Raw genomic sequence first — 19,583 nt, forward strand, 5'->3', positions numbered from 1 at the left:
TGGTAAGCCAATTCATGCAAAAACCACAAATTACTCAGTGGCAAGCGTTGGAAAGAATACTAAGATACTTAAAAGGTGCTCCTGGAAGATGATTTCTATATAAACAACATGGTCACTTAAATATAGAAGGCTTCTCAGATGCAGATTGGGTTGGATCACCTGACGATAGAAAGTTTACATCTGGGTATTGTACCCTTGTTGGGGGAAACTTGGTCACATGGAAAAGAAAAAAGTAAAACATGGTTGCAAAATCTAGTGCTAAAGTAGAATACCGAGCTATGGCCCACACTGTAAGTGACCTTTTATGGATAAAGACTCTTCTTACTGAATTGGGATTTTATAAAGGAGGTTCTATGGGCCTACATTGTGATAATCAAGCAACTATTCACATTACATCAAATCCAGTTTTCCATGAAAGAACTAAACATATTGAAGTAGATTGTCATTTTATACGGGAAAAATTTCAAGTAGGAATAATTTCTCTTAAATATGTTTCATCTCAAGAGAAATTAGTTGATATCCTCACCAAACCAATAACGTCCAAAGTTCTATCTTTTATCGGTGGCAAGCTGGGTATTTATGATGTATTTTCTCCTCCAGCTTGAGGGGGAGTGTTGGAAGATGGGCTTAAGCCCACAAGCTCAAGGCTAGAAACCCACATGTCAAAGGAGTAGCAAAATGGTTATTTATGGCATGTTCCATAAGGATGACATGGAGATGTAAATACATTGTCTTAGTATGTCTTTTAATCTATTGAGTTGTAACCCTAAGGGCTTTGTAACACTATAAATAAGAGCATTAGCTAAGAGGTAAGGGATTCAATCCTTCTCCTCTCTTTGGAAAAACGTCCAGCCACCCTCTCTTCTCTCTTGCCGCCATTCTCTCCTTCCCTTAATCCAAAATCTCTTCTCAAACGTCCTTCTCCTTTCTCCCTCTTCTCTCTCTTCTCTCCTTCTTCTTCCACGTTAACCTAGAGTCATTCTCATGGGGTCCTAACTTCTACACTCCCCTACTCTCAATGAAGTCCATGGAAAGATCAGCCCAAACTTGTGTGGGAAGGGCGAGTGGTTGAAGTATGCTAGTTGGTGATAAATGTTCGGTCTTTCTGCATTGACATACATGACACGAGGCTACGTTATCAGCAATTGTGGACTTCATACCCTGACAGGAAAAATCGGTCCTGATCCGATGCAACGTCTTTTGAACGCCCTTATGAGTACTATCATAATAGGTGGATAAAATTACTGCAATCAAAGGAGAGGAGTGTTGTAAATAGATGCGATTGTCATATATGGTAATGTTGTTCTGGATAGCCCACTTGGAGTCCATTGTCCCTACCGTAATCTTCTGAGACAACTCCTGGAGTGCTGGAGTAGTCTGATGGTCCTCTTTAATGGAGTCTAACAAGATAGACTTTGGCTGGCTAATCACATATAATTGGTGTTGTTCATCCATACGTCAGGATAAGGCATCAACCACCTTGTTCAATTTTCTCGGCTTATGTTCCACCGTGAAATCAAATCCCATTAATTTGCTGATCCAATGTCGTTGTGAAGACGTAGAGATGCAGTGTTCTAGTAGAAATTTGAGGCTATAATGATCGGTGCGGATGAGGAAGGTGCGTACCACAAGTAGGGCCACCAATGTTGAACAACCATGGCCAACTCAATTAGCTCTCTTTCATAAGTTGGTAACTTCTGGTGATGTGACGCTAATTGTCGGCTAAAATATGCAATGGGATGCTGAGTTTGGTGTAGAACCACTCCAATACCTTGCCCGGAAGCGTTACACTCTACCAAAATAAGGCCTCAAAGTTAAGCAATTGCAGGACTGGAGTGGAAGCTAAAGGCTACTTGAGCGCATTCAGGGAGTTTGTAGCTGCATCGCTCCAATTGAAGGCATTGCATTTGAGAAGATTGGTCAAGGGAATGGCCAGCGTTCCGTAATTTTTTATGAAGTTCTGATAATATCCCACTAACCCCAATAATCCTCTTAAAGCTTAAGTGTTGTGCGGTTGAGGCCAGTTGGTGACTACTGTAATTTTTTCTGGGTCCATTGTTACGACCTCTACTGAGATTATGTGGCCAAGATATGCAACTTAGGTTTCCCCAAATGAACATTTAGAGCGTTTCAAGAAGAGATGATGTGCTCGAAGAATTTTGAAAACAAGTCGTAAGTCTTCTAAATGATTTTCCCTTTATGTGTTGTAAATCCAAATATCATCAAAGAAGACTAACACAAACTTTCAGAGATAGTCACGTAATACCTCATTCATCAAAGCTTGAAAGGTGGAAGGTGCATTGGATAACCCGAATGGCATCACTACAAATTTGAAATGTCCATGGTGAGTACAAAATGTTGTTTTCTCAATACAGGGAGGATGCATTTTGACTTGGTGATAACCCGATCATAAATCCAGCTTGGTAAAAATTTGAGAACCATGCAATTCATCCAATAGCTCATCCACAACTGGAATGGAAAACTTGTCTTTGACTATTTTTGCATTTAGCTCCTTGTAGTCCATACAAAATCACCATGTGCCATCATGTTTCTTAACTAGTAGGACTAGTGAAGAAAATGGGGAACAACTGTTGCGAATAAGGCCTTGTTCTAGCATGGCTTGGCATTACCATTCTATTTCATCTTTTTGGAGGTGAGGATACCTGTATGGTCTAACAACCACCACATCTGATCCGGATTTTAAACAATTCTTTGATCACAGTGCCTTAATGGAGGCAGCCCTGAAGGCTCTTGAAACAAGTCAATGAACTCTTCCATTAACTTTTCTAAGGTGCTGTGCAGTGGTTCCTGTTTGCCTAGTAAGTGAATATGATGTGCCGCTTCAGCTTTACTGCCCTTTAGTATTACTTGGCTTCCATCTGACACAAAATTCATTGTTAAGGCAGATAAATCCCACAAAATTGGGCCCAAGGTTTGCAACCATTTGATTCCAAGAACCATATCAAATCCGGCTTCATCAAGCATATATAAAGCGGCAAGTCCCACCTTGTCAAACTCAGTTGCCCCTAGATCTGAAATTTTTTTCTCACATCTATGCAACCAAATTAAGGGGTCGTCTGACCCAGTAAAAGTAGGAAATATCTAGGTTCTGTGCCTCCACCCTGCTATGCATGCACACCAGTGCGCCCATCAAACTGCTCCCCCCTTCTACTTTGTGAGTTGTCCTCCCCCCTTCGGTCTGGGGTTGTGTTTCTTTCAACCACAAGATTTGCAACCATACCTAAGAGCCTCTCAGTTGCAGGTTAATAATTGGAACTTGTTCTAGACTCACCTGTTGTTCGGCCTGTGTGTTCTGCACCTCTCTGATTATTGCTCTCCACTCTTCATTACTGGAAGTATCCCCCATGTTACCCTGCTCTAATACCAAGTTGTTATGGTCCCAGGTTATGGATCTTGCAACACAATGGTGAGAAGGAGAATCCAGAGCTTAGTGGACAAGTTCAGCACTGCTATGGTTTCCTTGCGCTAGAAGGATTAATCCTATACATAGTGAATGAGTTCAGCACTGCAGTGGCTAGCCTTCGTTTTGGTAAATAGGAAAGATAAAGGAGAAAATGGAAGAAATCAGAGCTCGTTGAGGAGAACTCCAAACCCTGTTTAGGCTAAAATCAGAATTGTCCCTTCATATTCCACTTTCCCCCTACATAACGTTGGCGCCAACACAAGTACAAGCTAGAAAATTACAGTAATGCCCCTACAAAATTTTTGCTCTTCAACTGAAATAAAAATGCAGTAAAAGTAAATTAAAATAAATTCAATTAACTTAATACTCGATGACTCAGCTACGAAGCCTATGAATGGCTCGGCCTGCTATTGAGTTCATAACATGGTCATTCTCCCCTCTTCTGCTCAAACTCACCTCATCTTTTAAAATCATATTGCTGCCAAAGATGGATCACGCCCACCTACTGCAGCTAAATTCTAGATAGAAAAATTTTAAAAATTCAAAAAGGCGATCAATGCATAATCTAGTGAGGATTTGTTTTAGTAAAGCAGAAGAGCTGTCTACAAGATGGGTGACGGGGAAGAGACAATAGGATGAAATTGGAAAATGGAAACCAGAGTGTCGAAAAAAATTCCCACAAAAGGGTGAGAAGCAGTTAGGTACGAAAATGGTGATCGGAACTGGTGAGGAAGACGAGGGCTGGTGAGAAGCAGCCAGGTACGAAAATGGTGATCGTCGACATCATGACCGACACAAATTTCGCGTACACAGCTCTCTGAAGCGCCAATTTGCGTCCTTAAAAAAATTGGAGAAGGAAATGTTTCGGCGTCCAGTCCCGAGTCCCGACTCCTGACCCAGAGTTTAAGTAAACAAGCTGGTTCGTGAGCTCGCAAACCAAACCAAGCCTTATTTGGGTTCTGCTCGTTTACTTAAACGAGTAGAAAACCCGATATTGTAGTATTCGAATCAAACCGAGCCGAGCTTGAGCTATTCGCAAACTGGATCGGTTCGATGCCACCCCAACGTTGAATGATGAATTCATGTGGATGAACCAAGAATTCAATGGGAATCATGATTCGCCAACTTTACTCAGGAGTGGGTTCAAGTGAATAAATTGGTTCATCCACTTGAACTCGGCTATGGGTGTGGCACTAACGGGTTCAAGTGAATGAACTATGTAATCACTTTTACTTTCACTTGAACCCGTGCAGCACTTATTCCTCATTAGTTCGCACTCTGAACTTTTCCAATGTTTCCTGGTGAAAGTACTTGGTTACATTTGTGGATGACTTCTCCTGAGCAACATGGTTGTTGATGTCAAGCCTCAGGAGGAAATCCCTTCGAACCCACGAATCAACAGGAATGATGCCCAGGAGAGCCACTAAAAACCACGGATTGACAGGGGAGACGCCACAAGAAAAATAAAAAATCAAGATCCTTGATAAGTCTACCTTCAATCGTTGATAAACGAGAGGAAGAAGAGCCTCTTCGTCTCCAAGGGAGGCTCTGTGTTAGGTTCTCTCGCAATGGATCGAGTCACCCGGCGATCTCCTCTAGCTTCTAGATTGACTGACGAAGAAGGGAAGGCTTTGGGGGGTTTTAGAACACCCAATGATGAAGGAACGTGAGCTTTTGAAGGAGCTCTACCCTTAGGCCTCTTTTGAGAGAGTACCCGATCTCCTCTATACTAATTGACAAATGCTTGTCTCTCTTCATTCACCTGACGCCCTAAAGAGATTACGAAAAATGTCAAAGGTTCCATAATTACAATTAGACCCTTATTGAACTTCAAATTACAATTAAACTCCTAAGATACTGAAATACAAGTTTACTCCATCTATCCTCTTCTTCAGTTCGCCACTCTTGATGCTATGGAGTCCATAACATCATCCCCATCCTAAAGAAAGAGCTTGTCCTCAAAGTCAAAAGTGGGGAATAGAGACTGGAAGGACTCGAGTGTCTCCCAAGAGGCTTTCACCAAATTCTACATCAGTCCACTGAACGAGCACCTCCCATGAGTTGTTAACATGCCTGGCTTGAAGGATCTGTGCTGGAGTGGGCATAGACCGACCATCTTTGAGCGGAGGCAGAGGAGTATGCAGCAGGGGAGAGTCTCCCTTGAACGGCTTGAGGAGGGAGATGTGGAAGACGTCATGTAGCTTGGCGTCTGGTGGAAGCTTCAAGCAATAAGCCACAATGCCAATATAGTGAAGAACCTAGAATGACCCATAAAATTTTGGAGAGAGCTTATGGCGTTTGATGGCTACAAGAGAGAGTTGGCGGTATGGTTGAAGTTTGAGCCAAACAAATTCTCCGGGTGCAAAGGAAAGGGGACGATGCCCTTTGTCATAAGTGTGCTTCATAGTGGCTTGTGAACGTTGTAACTGAAGGCGGACCTGAGCAAGCATTTCATCTCTATCGGCTAAAGCTTGGTTCAGTGCAGCTACCCGAGAAGACCCCGATTCATAAGATAGTAGATGTGGGGGGTCTCTTCCATAAACGACTCGAAAGGGGGTAGTACCCAGTGCGGTTTGGTAGGACGTATTATAACAATACTCTGCCCATGCTAACCAACGAACCCACTTTCGGGGAGTGTCCTCCACAAAGCACCTCAAATACATCTCCAATGTGCGTTTTACCACCTCTGTCTGGCCATCTGTTTGAGGGTGGTATGATGAAGAGAAGGCTAACTTGGAGCCGTGGAGCTTAAATAGTTCCCCTCAGAATTTACTAGTGAATATAGCATCACGGTCGCTAGTGATGGTCTCCGGAAGCCCATGGAGCCAGACAATATGATCCATGAAGAACTGAGCGACTTGTGTGGCTGTATAAGGATGGTTGAGGGCCATAAAGTGTGCATATTTCGAGAACCGGTCTACCACAACAAGAATAACAGATTTCCCTGCATAAGGAGGAAGCTCATCGATAAAATCCATTGAGAGATCTGCCCATACCTGTGAAGGAAGTTGAAGGGGCTGTAGCAAGCCGACGGGTTGTAAAGATTCAGATTTATTCCGTTGACAGACCTGGCATGCGGCAACATAATCAGTAATGATCTGCTTCATACCCCTCCAATAAAACTCCCGGCTAAGGCGGAAGTATGTCTTCTGCTGGCCCTCATGTGTACTGTCATGAAAGGAGGCAATAATGTTGGGAAGGAGTGCCGAAGAAGGATGAAGACATATGCGCCCTTGAAAGAGAATGAGACCTTCCTGTAGTGTCCAGTTAGTGTCCTTGGAATGGTTCTCAATTTAGTTTGTAAGGCAAGGAGATCTGGATAATGGCGAGTATCCGAACGGATGGTGTCCAGCAATAGGGACCTGGGGTGGCTCAGTGCGTGCAGGTGTGAATCCCCCAGTTCTCTGCGTGATAAGGCGTCTGGCCCACAGTTGAGATAAACCAGTTTGTATTCCACCTGAAAATCGATTCCCATTAATTTGCTAAGCCAATGTTGTTGTGGGGAGGTAGTAAAGCGCTGCTCTAATAAGTATTTGAGGCTACAGTGGTCTATCCGGATCATCAAAGGTCTGCCCCACAGATACGGCCTCCAATGCTGCACGGCTTTGGCCAAGCCGATGAGTTCCCTTTCGTAAGTGGCTAACTTGTGATGGTGAGGAGCGAGGTGGTGGCTGAAATAAGCAATGGGGTGTCCCTGTTGCTACAAGACGACCTATGCCTCCCCCGGATGCATCACATTCTATTATGAAATTTTCTGCAAAGTTGGGCAATTGAAGAACTGGAGGAGACGCTAATGCTTGTTTCAAATGGTGAAACGATGAGTCCGCCAACTGAGACCACTGAAAGGTATGCTTCTTCAATAAATTGTGCAACAGTGCTGCCAACTGACCATATTCTTTTATAATTTGTCTATAATACCCTGCGAGACCAAGGAACCCTCTCAAAGTTGTGACGGAGTGAGGTGTGGGCCATTCCATGACAACATGTATCATGCTGAAGTCTGGTTTCACCCTAGAGGCAGAGATCACATGCCCCAAATAAGCTACTTCGGAAGTGGCGAAGTCACACTTGGCTCTATTGAGAAATAGATGGTGTGCTCGGAGAATTATGAAAACATGTCTCAATTGATGCAAATGTGCTTCCCAAATTTTGCTATAGACCAGTATATCGTAAAAAAAAAAACTAAGACATGCTTCCGTAAGAAAGGGCGAAATACCTCGTTCATAAGCGCTTGAAAGGTGGACAGGGCATTGGATAGCCCAAATGGCATTACCAGGAACTTGTAGTGACCATGGTGGGTGCGGAAGGTAGTTTTTTTTACATCCTCTGAGTAAACCCGAATCTGATGGTACCCAGATTTCAAGTCCAACTTAGTAAATAATTGAGATCCGTGTAGCTCGTCCAATAATTCATCTACTACCAGAATTGGAAATTTATCTTTGATGGTGCGAGCATTGAGTTCACGGTAATCCACACAAAAGTGCCAAGATTTATCTGACTTTTTCACCAGCAATATCTGGGAAGAGAAGGGAAAATGACTAGGTTGAATAATACCTTGTTGGAGCATTTGTTGACATTGCCTTTCTATCTCATTTTTTTGCACATGTGGATAGCGGTAGGGACGCACTACCACTGGTTTTGTGCCCATCTTCAAACGAATTCTGTGACCACAAGCTCATATAGGAGGAAGGGATGCAGGTTCCTGAAATAAATCGACATATTTGGCCAACAATGAAGCTAAGTTGTCCCACTCTGAAGGACCCATGGAAAGTGTCTGGATGGTGCATGGGCACTGGGCGCTAGTGCCCTAGAGGGTGAGCTGATGGCTGTTCTGTGTAAAACTCATGGTAAGGGATTGGAAATCCCATAAGATTGGACCCAATTGTTGCAACCATTTAATGCCCAATACCAGGTCAGCCAGTGGTATGACCAAAAAATCCTCCACAAAGGAGTGACCTCAATAGTAAAGGGCACTGCTGAACAAAAGCCGACAGTGGTGACCTTGTCACCGTTAGCCACTGAGACTGATATTCCTAACTTCCACTGGAGTGATAAACCCAACTGTTGTGCTGCCTGGGTGTTGCATGAGTCCACCGGTGCTAGCAGAATAAGATGATTGATGGTGGCGTGGACCTGCATGGTATTTGTACTGTGCAGGCCTGTCATTGCGTGGAGGGAGATTTCTGGTTCCTCCTCCTCGGTGTGGTCCACATCCTCCAGAAAGTCATCCTCTGTTGGGCCTTCTATTTCCACCCAAATAGTCTTTTGCATTGATGACCCCTTATGTATTTTTCATCACAATTGAAACATAGTCCTTGAGCCCTTCTCTGATTAATCTCTGCTTTAGTAAGATGTTTAATAAATCTAGGTGGTGGTGGTGGTGTAGAGGGGGTGTGGGGTTGAGGTCGTGGGGTAGTGGAAAAAGGGGCATTGGGCTGTGGCCGAGGTTGCCATGGGGGACGTTTGTTTAATGAATCTCGGAAGAGGCGTTGTTTGGTGTCCAATGCTCTTGCCAAATTCATGGCATGGGCTAGGGAAGTGGGGGCTTCCAATTCCACCTCTAGGCGAAGTGGTTCCATAAGGCCAGCAGTGAACAAACTTACGTAAAGTTCAGGGCGCACCAAATGACTTGCACGGACATGTTTTTCCGGGAACAATTTCTGATATTGTTCTATAGTTCCAAGCTGCTTTAAATTAACCAAATCTCCAACTGGGTTGCTGTGAAGCGGAGGAACAAACCGTAGCATGCATTTCTCCTTGAAAAATTCCCAATCATAGACCACAAACTCATTTTTGAATTGATGAAACCACATAAGTGCTTCATCGAGCATGTGGAAGACAGCTAATTGAACCTTGCCCTCGGGCAGAGTTCCTTGATTGGAAAAGAAATGATCACACCTGTGTAACCAAATTAAAGGGTCAGAAGACCCATCATACGTTGGAAAATCAAGCTTTGTGTATCTGGGCACAGTAGGGGGTGCTGGATTGATGCCCCCACGAGGTGGAGGTGTTTGGCACAGGGGAGGAGGTGGTGGCGGGGGCTGAGGGTGGGGATGTTCTGCCGTTCGTGATGAAGAAGCCATCTGGGTGAAAAGCTGAGCAAAGCCCTCCTCTACTCGGGACATCAACATCTGGAATTTTCCATCAAGGCCATTGATTTGAGATTGTAGATCAGCATGGTTCTCTTCCACAAAATGTTGAATTTCTGCAGGGGAATAGGAATCGCCTATGGTGGTCCTGTCTGATACCACGATGTTAGGTTCTCTCGCCATGGATCGAGTCACCCGGCGATCTCCTCTAGCTTCCAGATTGATTGACGAAGAAGGGAAGGCTTTGGGGGTTTTAGAACGCCCAATGATGAAGGAACATGAGCTTTTGAAGGAGCTCCACCCTTAGGCGTCTTTTGAGAGAGTACCTGATCTCGTCTATACTAATTGACAAATGCTTGTCTTTCTTCATTCACTTGACGTCCTAAATAGATTAGGGAAAACGTCAAAGGTTCCATAATTAAAATTAGACCCTTATTGAACTTCAAATTACAATTAAACCCCTAAGATACTGAAATAAAAGTTCTATCCTCTTCTCCGGTTCGCTACTCTTAATGCTATGGAGTCCATAATACTCTGCTTCAGCCACCAAAAGCCAGTTTCAATTTTTACATGCTTCCTTGATCTTCTTGGGTCTAGACCTTGTGATCGGCCCATTTGGAACTAGTAAGGGATTTTCAAGACCAGGTCCACCATGGTGCCCATCATTCCCCCTCTCTTTAAAAGGATTTGACCTCAAATCGTAACCTACATCAAAGGAAGAAAGATCAGAAACATTGAAAGTAGCAGATACATTATACTCACCTGGAAGGTCCACTTTAAAAATGTTATCATTAATTTTCTCAAGGATTTGGAAAGGTCCATCTCCCTGAGGATGCAACTTTGTCTGTCTATGGGCTGGAAATCTCTCCTTGCACAAGTGAACCCAAACCCAATCTCTTGGTTCAAAGATGACATGTCGGTGCCTTTTATTGGCTTGGGAAGCAAACTTTTCATTCTTCTACGCAATCTGAAGGTGGACTCGTTCATGAATTGATTTCACTAGTTCAGCCTTCCTGTGCCCATCCAAACTACTTTCATCAATAGGTAAAGGCATCAGATCTAAAGGAGTAAGTGGGTTAAAACCATAAACAATTTCAAAGGGAGAATAAGTAGTAGTATGCATGGTCCTATTATATGCAAACTCTATAAATGGTAAATAGTCCTCCCAAGTTTTTAAATTCTTTTGAATAATAGTACATAAGAGTTGGGTTAGGGTCCTATTGACTATTTCAGTCCATCAGTCTATGGATGACAAGTAGTGGAAAATAAAAGTTTAGTACCCAATTTCCCCCACAAAACTTTCCAAAAGTAGCTAAGAAATTTAACATGAAGTCGCACTATTTCCTTGAAGAACGAATCAACTATGTGTGTGGCATCATCTGTTTTATGGCTTGGAATGAAATGGGCCATTTTACTGAATTTGTCCACCACCACAAAAATAGAATCTCTTCCCTTCTTTGTCCTAGGTAGCCCCAAAACAAAATCCATATATATGTCTACCCATGGCTCACTAGGGACGGGCAAGGGTGTATACAACCCATGTGGTAAGACCTTAGATTTGGCCTACTTACATGTAATGCACTACATATGCAACTAGTCTCATCCTAGGCAAAAAAAATGTTCATATAAGATTTCCAAGGTCTTTTTGACACCAAAATGTCCCATAAAGCCACCACCATGTGCCTCACGCACTAACAACTCATGCATGGAACAACTTGGCACACACAAATTACTTCCTTTAAATAGAAAACCATCACATTTGTAAAACGTATCAAATGCCGCTTTCTCACACGCCATATACACATCAGAAAAATCAGCGTCACTGGCATACACATATTTGACAAATTCAAAACTGAGCATTTTAGCAGTCATAGAAGTGAGCAGATACCTTCATGATAGAGCATTGACAACAATGTTCTCCTTACCTTGCTTGTAGTGGATGACATAAGGGAAGGATCAATGTATTCCATCCATCTAGCATGCCTCTTATTTAATTTACCTTGACCTTTGAAATGCTTCAATGATTCATGATCGATGCGGATTACAAACTCCTTAGGCCAAAGATAGTGCTACCATGTCTCTAGAGCGCGAACAATGGCATAAATTTCTTTGTCATAAGTGGGATAATTCAGGGTCGCCCCCACTTAGTTTCTCACTTAAGTAGGCTAAGGGACACCTATCCTGCAACAACATGGCTCCAATCCCTATTTCTGAGGCGTCACATTCAATCTCAATTTTTTTGTTAAAGTCAGGTAAGGCTAACACAGGTGCAGAACATAACCGTTCTTTAATAGTAGCGAATGCATTTGCTTGTTCAATGCCCCAACGAAACCCAACATTCTTTTTAATTATTTCAGTGAGTGGTGCATCAAGGGTGCTAAAATCCTTAACAAAACGCCTATAGAAGCTAGCCAACCCACGAAAAATTCTTACCTTAGTGACGTCCATAGGCGTCGGCCAATCCTTGATGGTCATGACCTTCTCCTCATCAACCTCTATACCTTTTTTACTCACAACATAACCAAGAAAAATAACTTTTTCCATGTTAAAGGTACATTTCTTAAGATTTGCATACAATGTTTCACAACGCAACGCATCAAACACACACCTCAAATGCCCAATATGCTCATCTAGGTCTTGACTGTATACTAGAATATCTTGAAAGTACACAACTATAAATTTGCCTTTGAACGTTCATTAATCTCATGAAAGTAGTAGGTGCATTTGTAAGTCCAAATGGCATAATTAGCCATTCATAGAGACCATATTTGGTCTTGAAGGCAGTTTTCCATTCACCACCTCCTTTCATTCTAATTTGGTGGTATTCACTCTTAAGATCTATTTACTGAAGATACACGAGCCATGCAATTTATCGAGCATACAATCTAATCGAGGAATAGGGTGATGATACTTTATAGTGATATTGTTGATCACTCGGCAATCGACACATTCTCCAAGTCCCATCCTTCTTGGGCATTAATAGCACTGGTTCTGCACATGGACTCATGCTCTCTCTCATGTACCCCTTACTCATAAAATCTTCATCTTGCCTCTGGAGCTCCTTTGTTTCCTCCGGATTACTCCTATAGGCTGGTCGGTTTCGAATAACAGCCCCGAGTATAATATCAATCTGGTGCTCAATGCCTCTAAGGGGCGGTAAACCACTTGGCATCTCTTTCGGGAATATATCTTTGAATTCATGCAACAAGGAAACAACCACACTAGGAAGAGGTGGGTTAGTTTCATCAATATTAAGATAAGATTCTTTGTAAACAAGAAGAATCGTAGTCTGATCTACGAAGAAAGCCTTCTTAACCTCACTCTCCCTTGCGTAAAGACTCAACTTTGTCTTCTCCTTTCCCATTGTAGGGGCTCTCCCGCTTTTCTCTCATGGCTCCATTCTCCTTTCTACATTCTCAACCACCTCTCTATTTTTCTCTTCTCCTGGTTGGTCTTCTCATTCTTCAACCGTTCCCTTTCGAGTTTGCTTAATCTTGGTTTTCAGATTTAATTGGTCCTCATAGACCTGTTTAGGGGTCAAAGGGGCAAGCTTGATTGTTTTTCCATCCTTTATAAAGTTCTACCGATTCTTAAATCTGTCATGAGCCACCTTACTATCATACAACCACGACCTCCACAACAGAATATGGCCAGCATGCATAGGGACTACATCACAAAGCACCTCATCACTATACCGACCAATGGTAAAGGCTACCAAAACCTGTTTAGTGATCTTGACCTCCCCACAATAATTCAACCACTGCAATTTATAAGGTCTAAGGTGCTTCAATAAAGGTAATCTTAGCTTCTCAACAAGAGAGGTACTAGCCACATTGGCGCAACTCCCCCCATCTATAATCATACTACACACCTTGTGACTCACAAAACATCTGGTACAAAGTATGTTCTCTCTATGGTGTTTTGAGTCATCAACCTTAATGTGCGTGTTGAGGTCACGCCTGGTAACAATTGACTCACCTTCAATGGATACTCCACTTCATCATCATCCTCACTAGTATCAATCAAGGTGGGCTCCTCACCAACATCATCCTCACTCTCTGATGACACCTCCCCATTGTCACGCATAACCATCGCCCGCTTGTTTGGGCATTGGGGTGCGATGTGCCTTGAACCCAAACATTTAAAACATTTAATATCTCTACTCCTCAAGAGTTGGAAATCGACCTTGGGGTTTGCTCTTACTAGTTCCCTCATCCTTTCTTGTAGGTAGTTTGGGCTTCCCTTTTATAGCAGCCCTATCTGTGTTATCCCAATTTTGTTTCCAAGGAGTACTAGGAGCTGTTGTATACCTCTTTGTTCCTTTTCTCTTCAACTGCCTCTCCACCTTCATAGCTATGTTGTTATGGTCCTGGGTTGAGAACTTTGGTTTCCGCTACCTATCAGGCTGGTCTTTTGGGTAGTATTAGCTAGGTGCTTAACATTAGGTATCAGAGCGGGCGCCCACGTTGCGAGTACGAATCCCGGCGCAAGCAAACTTAACGAAGGGGACGACCTAGAGGCTGGATTAAAATTACTGGTAAGGTCACAAAAGGTGGGTTGGGCCAGTATCGCTAGAGTGGGCCATCGCAAGTGGGCCGTCGACACGTGAAGGTGGGTGTGATGTTATGGTCCTGAGTTGAATACTTGGCTTTTCGCTTCCTATCAAGCCGGTCTTTTGGATAGTATTGGCTAGGTGCTTAACACATGTGCACCATGTCTTCGATCTCCACATAATGTTGTAACTCAACTACATTGGCTATGTCTCTGTTCAAGCTACTTAAGAATCTAGCCATTGTGGCCTCCCGGTCTTCCTCTACATTAGCACGAATCATAACCACCTCCATCTCTTTGTGGTAATCATCTACACTCCTAGTCCCTTGCGTAAGGGTTTGTAAGGGGGGGTTAGTCAACTTGACTCAGGATATGAACTTCAGTCGCATTACTTAGTTCATGTCCTGAGGTCGTTAGTTGAGAGCCGGACTTCAAGTCATGTACATAACTAACATGACTCAGGAGATCATGTCCAAAGCGTAAACAACGGTAAGTCCTTTCCACCCAATTTTGGCATTCATGTACATGAAACGAGCGTGCCCCTCTCATTTCGTTCCCGCACCCCTTCTCTCGGCTTCGACATCCATCTCTCTACTCCCTCTCTCGGCTTCGACATCTCACTCCGGTCTCCCTCTCTACGGCCTCTCCCTCTTGACCTCCGTCACAGCGGCCTCTCTCTCTCGAGCTCCGTCGCAGAGTACGGGAGGTCGAGAGGCTCTGCGATGGAGGTCGAGAGGGAGAGGAGAGGGAGGCCTTCCTCCCTCGGCGACGGCTTCACTACCCCCTCGGTCGGCCTTCCTCCCTCTCCTCTCCCTCTTAACCTTTGTCGTAGAGCACAGGAGGCCGAACATCTGTTTTAAAGCCTCTTGCAGAGCACGGGAGGCTGAGCATATGTTGGCGTTGCCCACTGGCCCGTCACCGTCGCCATTGCCCGTTGGCTCGCCACTGAGGAAGACGATGCGCAAGACGATGGTTTAGTTTTTCCTAAGTTAGGAAAAATTAAACTATCGTCATAAAAATCACTAATTTATAATTTTATTTATAAAATAATTATTTTTTATTTATTTAATATATTTAATTTATAATTACTATATTAAAATAGTGATTTAATAGTCATAATTAAAATATTATTAAAATAAATATTTGATAAATTATTTTGGTTTAATTATCCCATTGCTATAATTAATTAAACCACTGGTTTTAAATTTTGTGACAATATATTATTAATTAGAAATACATAAAATATATTATGTTATTGATAAATATATAAATTTATTTATTATATTAATTTTTTATTATTGTATTAAATTAGTGGTTTTTAATATTAAAACATATCTTATGTTATTAAAAAATAATTTATAATTTTATTTATTTATTACTTGTAATTAATCATGTGCGTATTTTATTGGCTCACGTAATTACCATATTAATGCATAATAAAATATCTAATGTAATTAATAAATATATTAATATATTTAATTATACATTAAATAACTTATTCGTGTAGTAATAATGGTTGTTTTACTTAATTTGGGGTAGGCATTCTCGTGTTTTTTATGTTTTTCTCATGTTAGGGCACTAACACTGGAAACTGTTTTTCAGTGCACATGAAGTCGTCAACACTAACACCTAGTGCGAAGATGAAGATCATGTAGATGACTGACATGATCTTCATGTTGGAGATGAACATGAACTTAAAAAATCTATTTTGTTGACTAATCCCCCCTAAGTTTTGGTAGAGGTCTCTATAATAGTGGCTAGGTATAAATCTTTGCCTCATGAGAGCTTTCAACCCCATGTCTCTACAAGTCTCTCATGGTTTCTCCTCTTACATGATCCCACCAATTAATGGCATAATCAGTGAATTCAATTACCACCAACTTCACCTTCTACCTTGGAAAGAGGGTATGGTTATTTTAATGTTCCCAAGGCTCCTGTCTACCCATCTCGAACCCTAGGATTTCTCACAGGTGCCCTTCCACGCCTACCTCCTCTAGGCCTGCTCATTTCCATTTCGGATGATGTCCTCATCTTTTGCATCATCCTCTACGTACTCATACTCATATCAACGCTCATGCCTCCCCCATTCTCGCCCCACTTGCATATTTCTAATCATGACTTTTTGTTGATCCATTATGTCCCTCATCTCCCCCATCACCAAATTTAAGTGTGTGAGCTATTGGGGGGGGGGGGGGGGGGGGGGGGAGTCGACAATGAACTTGAATTGAAGTAAAGAATTGAATTGAATTGAAATAAATTGATTTAACTTCAACTCATGTTTGGGTGTTAGTGTAGACGAGTTCAAGTGGGGGAAAACAGATTCTAGTGTTAGTGCCCCCAAATGAAAAGTATGATATAAAGAAGAGAAAGAGTAATCTTTTATAATATACTTAAATAGAACAAATACCTAAGCATATACTTAAATATGATTAACCAAAATAAACATGATTACTACACTTATAAGTGATTTAACGTGTAGTGTTAGAATATATTAATATCCTAATTAATGAAAAACTATATTATATTACTTAATGATTATTGTTTATTATAAATTAAAAAAATAATTACGTGTGACTAGAATAAATTATCAATTATTAAAAATTAATAAAAAAATTAAAATAACATAAGAGAATATAATAAATAAACCTAATGGTTTAATTAATTATAGCAATTGTATAGTTAAACCAATTAATGATTATAATTTATTATAAATTAATATACTAATTACGTGTGACTAAAATAAATTATTAAAAATAAATAAAAAAGTTAAAAATAACATAAGCAAATATGTTATACTACTTAAAAATGATTTAGTCTCAAAATGATTTACTACTTAAAAATTTAATATAAAAATTTATTAATCGTTTTGTTCCTTTTCTTTGCTTTTCTTGGCTTTGAAACAGACCCAGTTGAAAAAATGAGAAGCGTGATAGAGGAAGTCTGGCGGAGTTGATGAAGAACGTTCTCTTTTTTCGGTGGGTCCCTACAGGAGCCGCGATCTGCCTGCGACGACAACAGTGCTTCTTCTTGAGCATGGGATGCAGGGAGCTAGAAGATGGGAAATCTAAGCCCAATGGAAGGAATCGACTCCTAAATGTCGAAAATCGAAGGAAAGTGGTTGATTCGCAAAAATAGGCGCCTGCTAGTGCGCTCAATAAGTGAAGTGTATTTCACTTACATTGGGGAAAGTGGGCCGAAACCCGATAGTGCTCTCAGTAAGTGACGGGGGAAAGGGAAATACCGTTGTATTTTGTTTTCCCCCGTTTTAGGCTTAAAAAGATGGTAAGTGAAATCCGAGGGTTCAAGCTCAGATTTCACTTACCATCACTCAAATACATCTCGTTGTTGGGGAGGAGCGTCTGTCGAACGAGGGTTTAGGAGAAAACAAAATTTCTCCTTTGTTTCTTGTCTTCGGCGATTTCAATCGCCCTATGACCTTATCTCTGGAGCTCCTCTCGCCGTCCCCAGCTCCGACGACCTTCGGCGAGAGCTCTCCCCTCTCTCTGTAACATCTCCAACTCCTTCCTCGCTCGCGACCGTCAACGACTTCAATCGTCCCCTCTGCGACCTCTCCCCGGGGCTTTATTCTCTTCCTCTCGTCGTCCCCAGCACCGACGACCTTCGTCGAACCAGTCTCCCCTCTTTGCAACCTCTCTGGCTCAATTCAAGGTATTTATGAAGGTTTTTGCATCTGCTTTTTCTGTTTTTTTTTTCTTTTTTCTTTGTTTATCTTGAAGTATTGGAGTTTTCTCTCAAACATCTCAAATCAGAAATATTTCGTGTTGGTTAACAATGTCATGCTCTGCATTTAGAAAAGTTTCGTGTTTGAGCATCAGAGGAAGATCATATAATTAATAATATGATTCCCCACAGGAGTTGAGAGGCAAGAAAAAAACATGGGGCTAGAAGAGGGGCGCTTTGCTCATTTTTCTCATTGTTCGAGTTCAAACATTGTTTTTCAGTTCCTATTTTGGACAAAAAAGGAGAGGGAGTAGATGTTGATGCAAAGCCACGTGATAATAAACGAAGTTATCAATTGGATTTTTGGATTTGTTCATAAATTAGGTCCCCATTAGAATAAATTCAATCCTCGAGCCATAGATGTATATCTTCCTAAGGTCCCCATTGGACAAGACTTTTTTTTAAACACATATTGCTTGCTAACTCATGTTAAAATTTATTCAGAAAAAATAAATTAATAAGCGCACAAACCAGTCTATCTAGTCAATTAATTCCACTAGGAAAGTAGAAATTTGTTGACCTTGGCAACTAGTGTGAGTTCATATCACCAATTATATTAAAAAGGAAAAAATGGCTTATTAAGGACATATGGCTTCAACAACTATGTTGTGTGAATCAGTAATGCTCTTTTGGTAAATTTTTTATCCTTTTATGTATGAAGGTTTTAACTTTGTATATGAACTGTTTGCTTGTGACTTCATTCCCACATGGACTTTGTTTGTCCTTGGGGAGTTTGGACATTGGGAAATAAAAATAACAAGGTAACGGAAATTGTTACTAATGTGTGAAGTTTCTAGTTCTTTTGTAAGCTCTATGTTTCATTGTCTACTTATTATGAGTTTTAGATGGTTGAAAGGAAGAAAGGTAAAGACATTATGGATAGCACTACAAAGAGGTCATACGACACATGGACGTCTGACGAACACTGTAAAATATTTGATTTGCTCATTGAGCAAGTCCATATGGGTAACAAATTACCCAATGGAGTTTGGAAACACGAAGTTTTCAACGATTGTGTCAGTATGTTCAATATGGACGCAGCGAACCAAAAAATAGTAGAACAGTTGAAAAACCGCGTGAAGACTTGGAAAAGAATGTATATGGTTGTGAGTACATGTCTAAACACTAGCGGCTTTGGGTGGGATCCAACAACCCAGAAAGTCACTGCTAGTAAGATAGTGTGGCAAGACAACATAATGGTTTGTAATTGTAACATAGAATGTTATGTTTCTTGTTTTATTAATCATGCTTTTGAGTATTTTAAATGATAACTTTTCATGTAGACACATAGAGAAGCCGACAAGTATAGGCGGGAAAGTTGCCCGCTCTATGAAAAATTGGCTATTGTGGTTGGAAACACTATGACCGCGGGTAAAACGAGTCACACAAGCGTGGAGTCAGATGATAGCCTTTCGACTTTTGTAGAAGGGACAATGATTGATGACATTGATGAAGAAGATGCAGTTAGGGAGATCCCAGCACCCAACACTATAGAGTCTCCAAGTGATGCTCCTCTTAAAAGCAAAACACCAAGCAATGATGGGGATAAAACTCCTTCTACTCGGCGTAGGAAGTGATCCGAACCATTAGTTGAAAATGCTAACATGATCGTTGAGGCTATTAATAATATGTCATCAACCCTTAGAGACATTTTTACTCCCCCTGTAGAACCTCCATGGTTCGAAGCACTCGAGGCATTACCTAACTTGCCCACAGAAGTCAAATATTATGCCATGGAGTTGCTCGACACCAAAGCTAAGAAGGATGGATATGTTTAT

At 41.6% G+C, this 19,583-nt stretch overlaps 1 protein-coding gene across 1 annotated transcript; it reads left to right on the forward strand.

Moving 5' to 3' along the window:
- Positions 1-18,905: 18,905 nt before the first annotated feature.
- LOC137942902 (uncharacterized protein At2g29880-like) lies at positions 18,906-19,382 on the forward strand. Its single transcript, XM_068788625.1, has 2 exons — positions 18,906-19,004; positions 19,089-19,382. Exons 1-2 carry the CDS (start codon positions 18,906-18,908, stop codon positions 19,380-19,382), a joined length of 393 nt encoding a protein of 130 aa, XP_068644726.1.
- The last annotated feature ends 201 nt before the right edge of the window (positions 19,383-19,583 follow it).

This window comes from Aristolochia californica, unplaced genomic scaffold (assembly GCF_029961685.1).
Source record: "Aristolochia californica isolate CCGP_79_NKW_82.1479 unplaced genomic scaffold, dmAriCali1.0.hap1 SCAF_10, whole genome shotgun sequence".
Classification (NCBI taxonomy): Eukaryota; Viridiplantae; Streptophyta; class Magnoliopsida; order Piperales; family Aristolochiaceae; genus Aristolochia; species Aristolochia californica.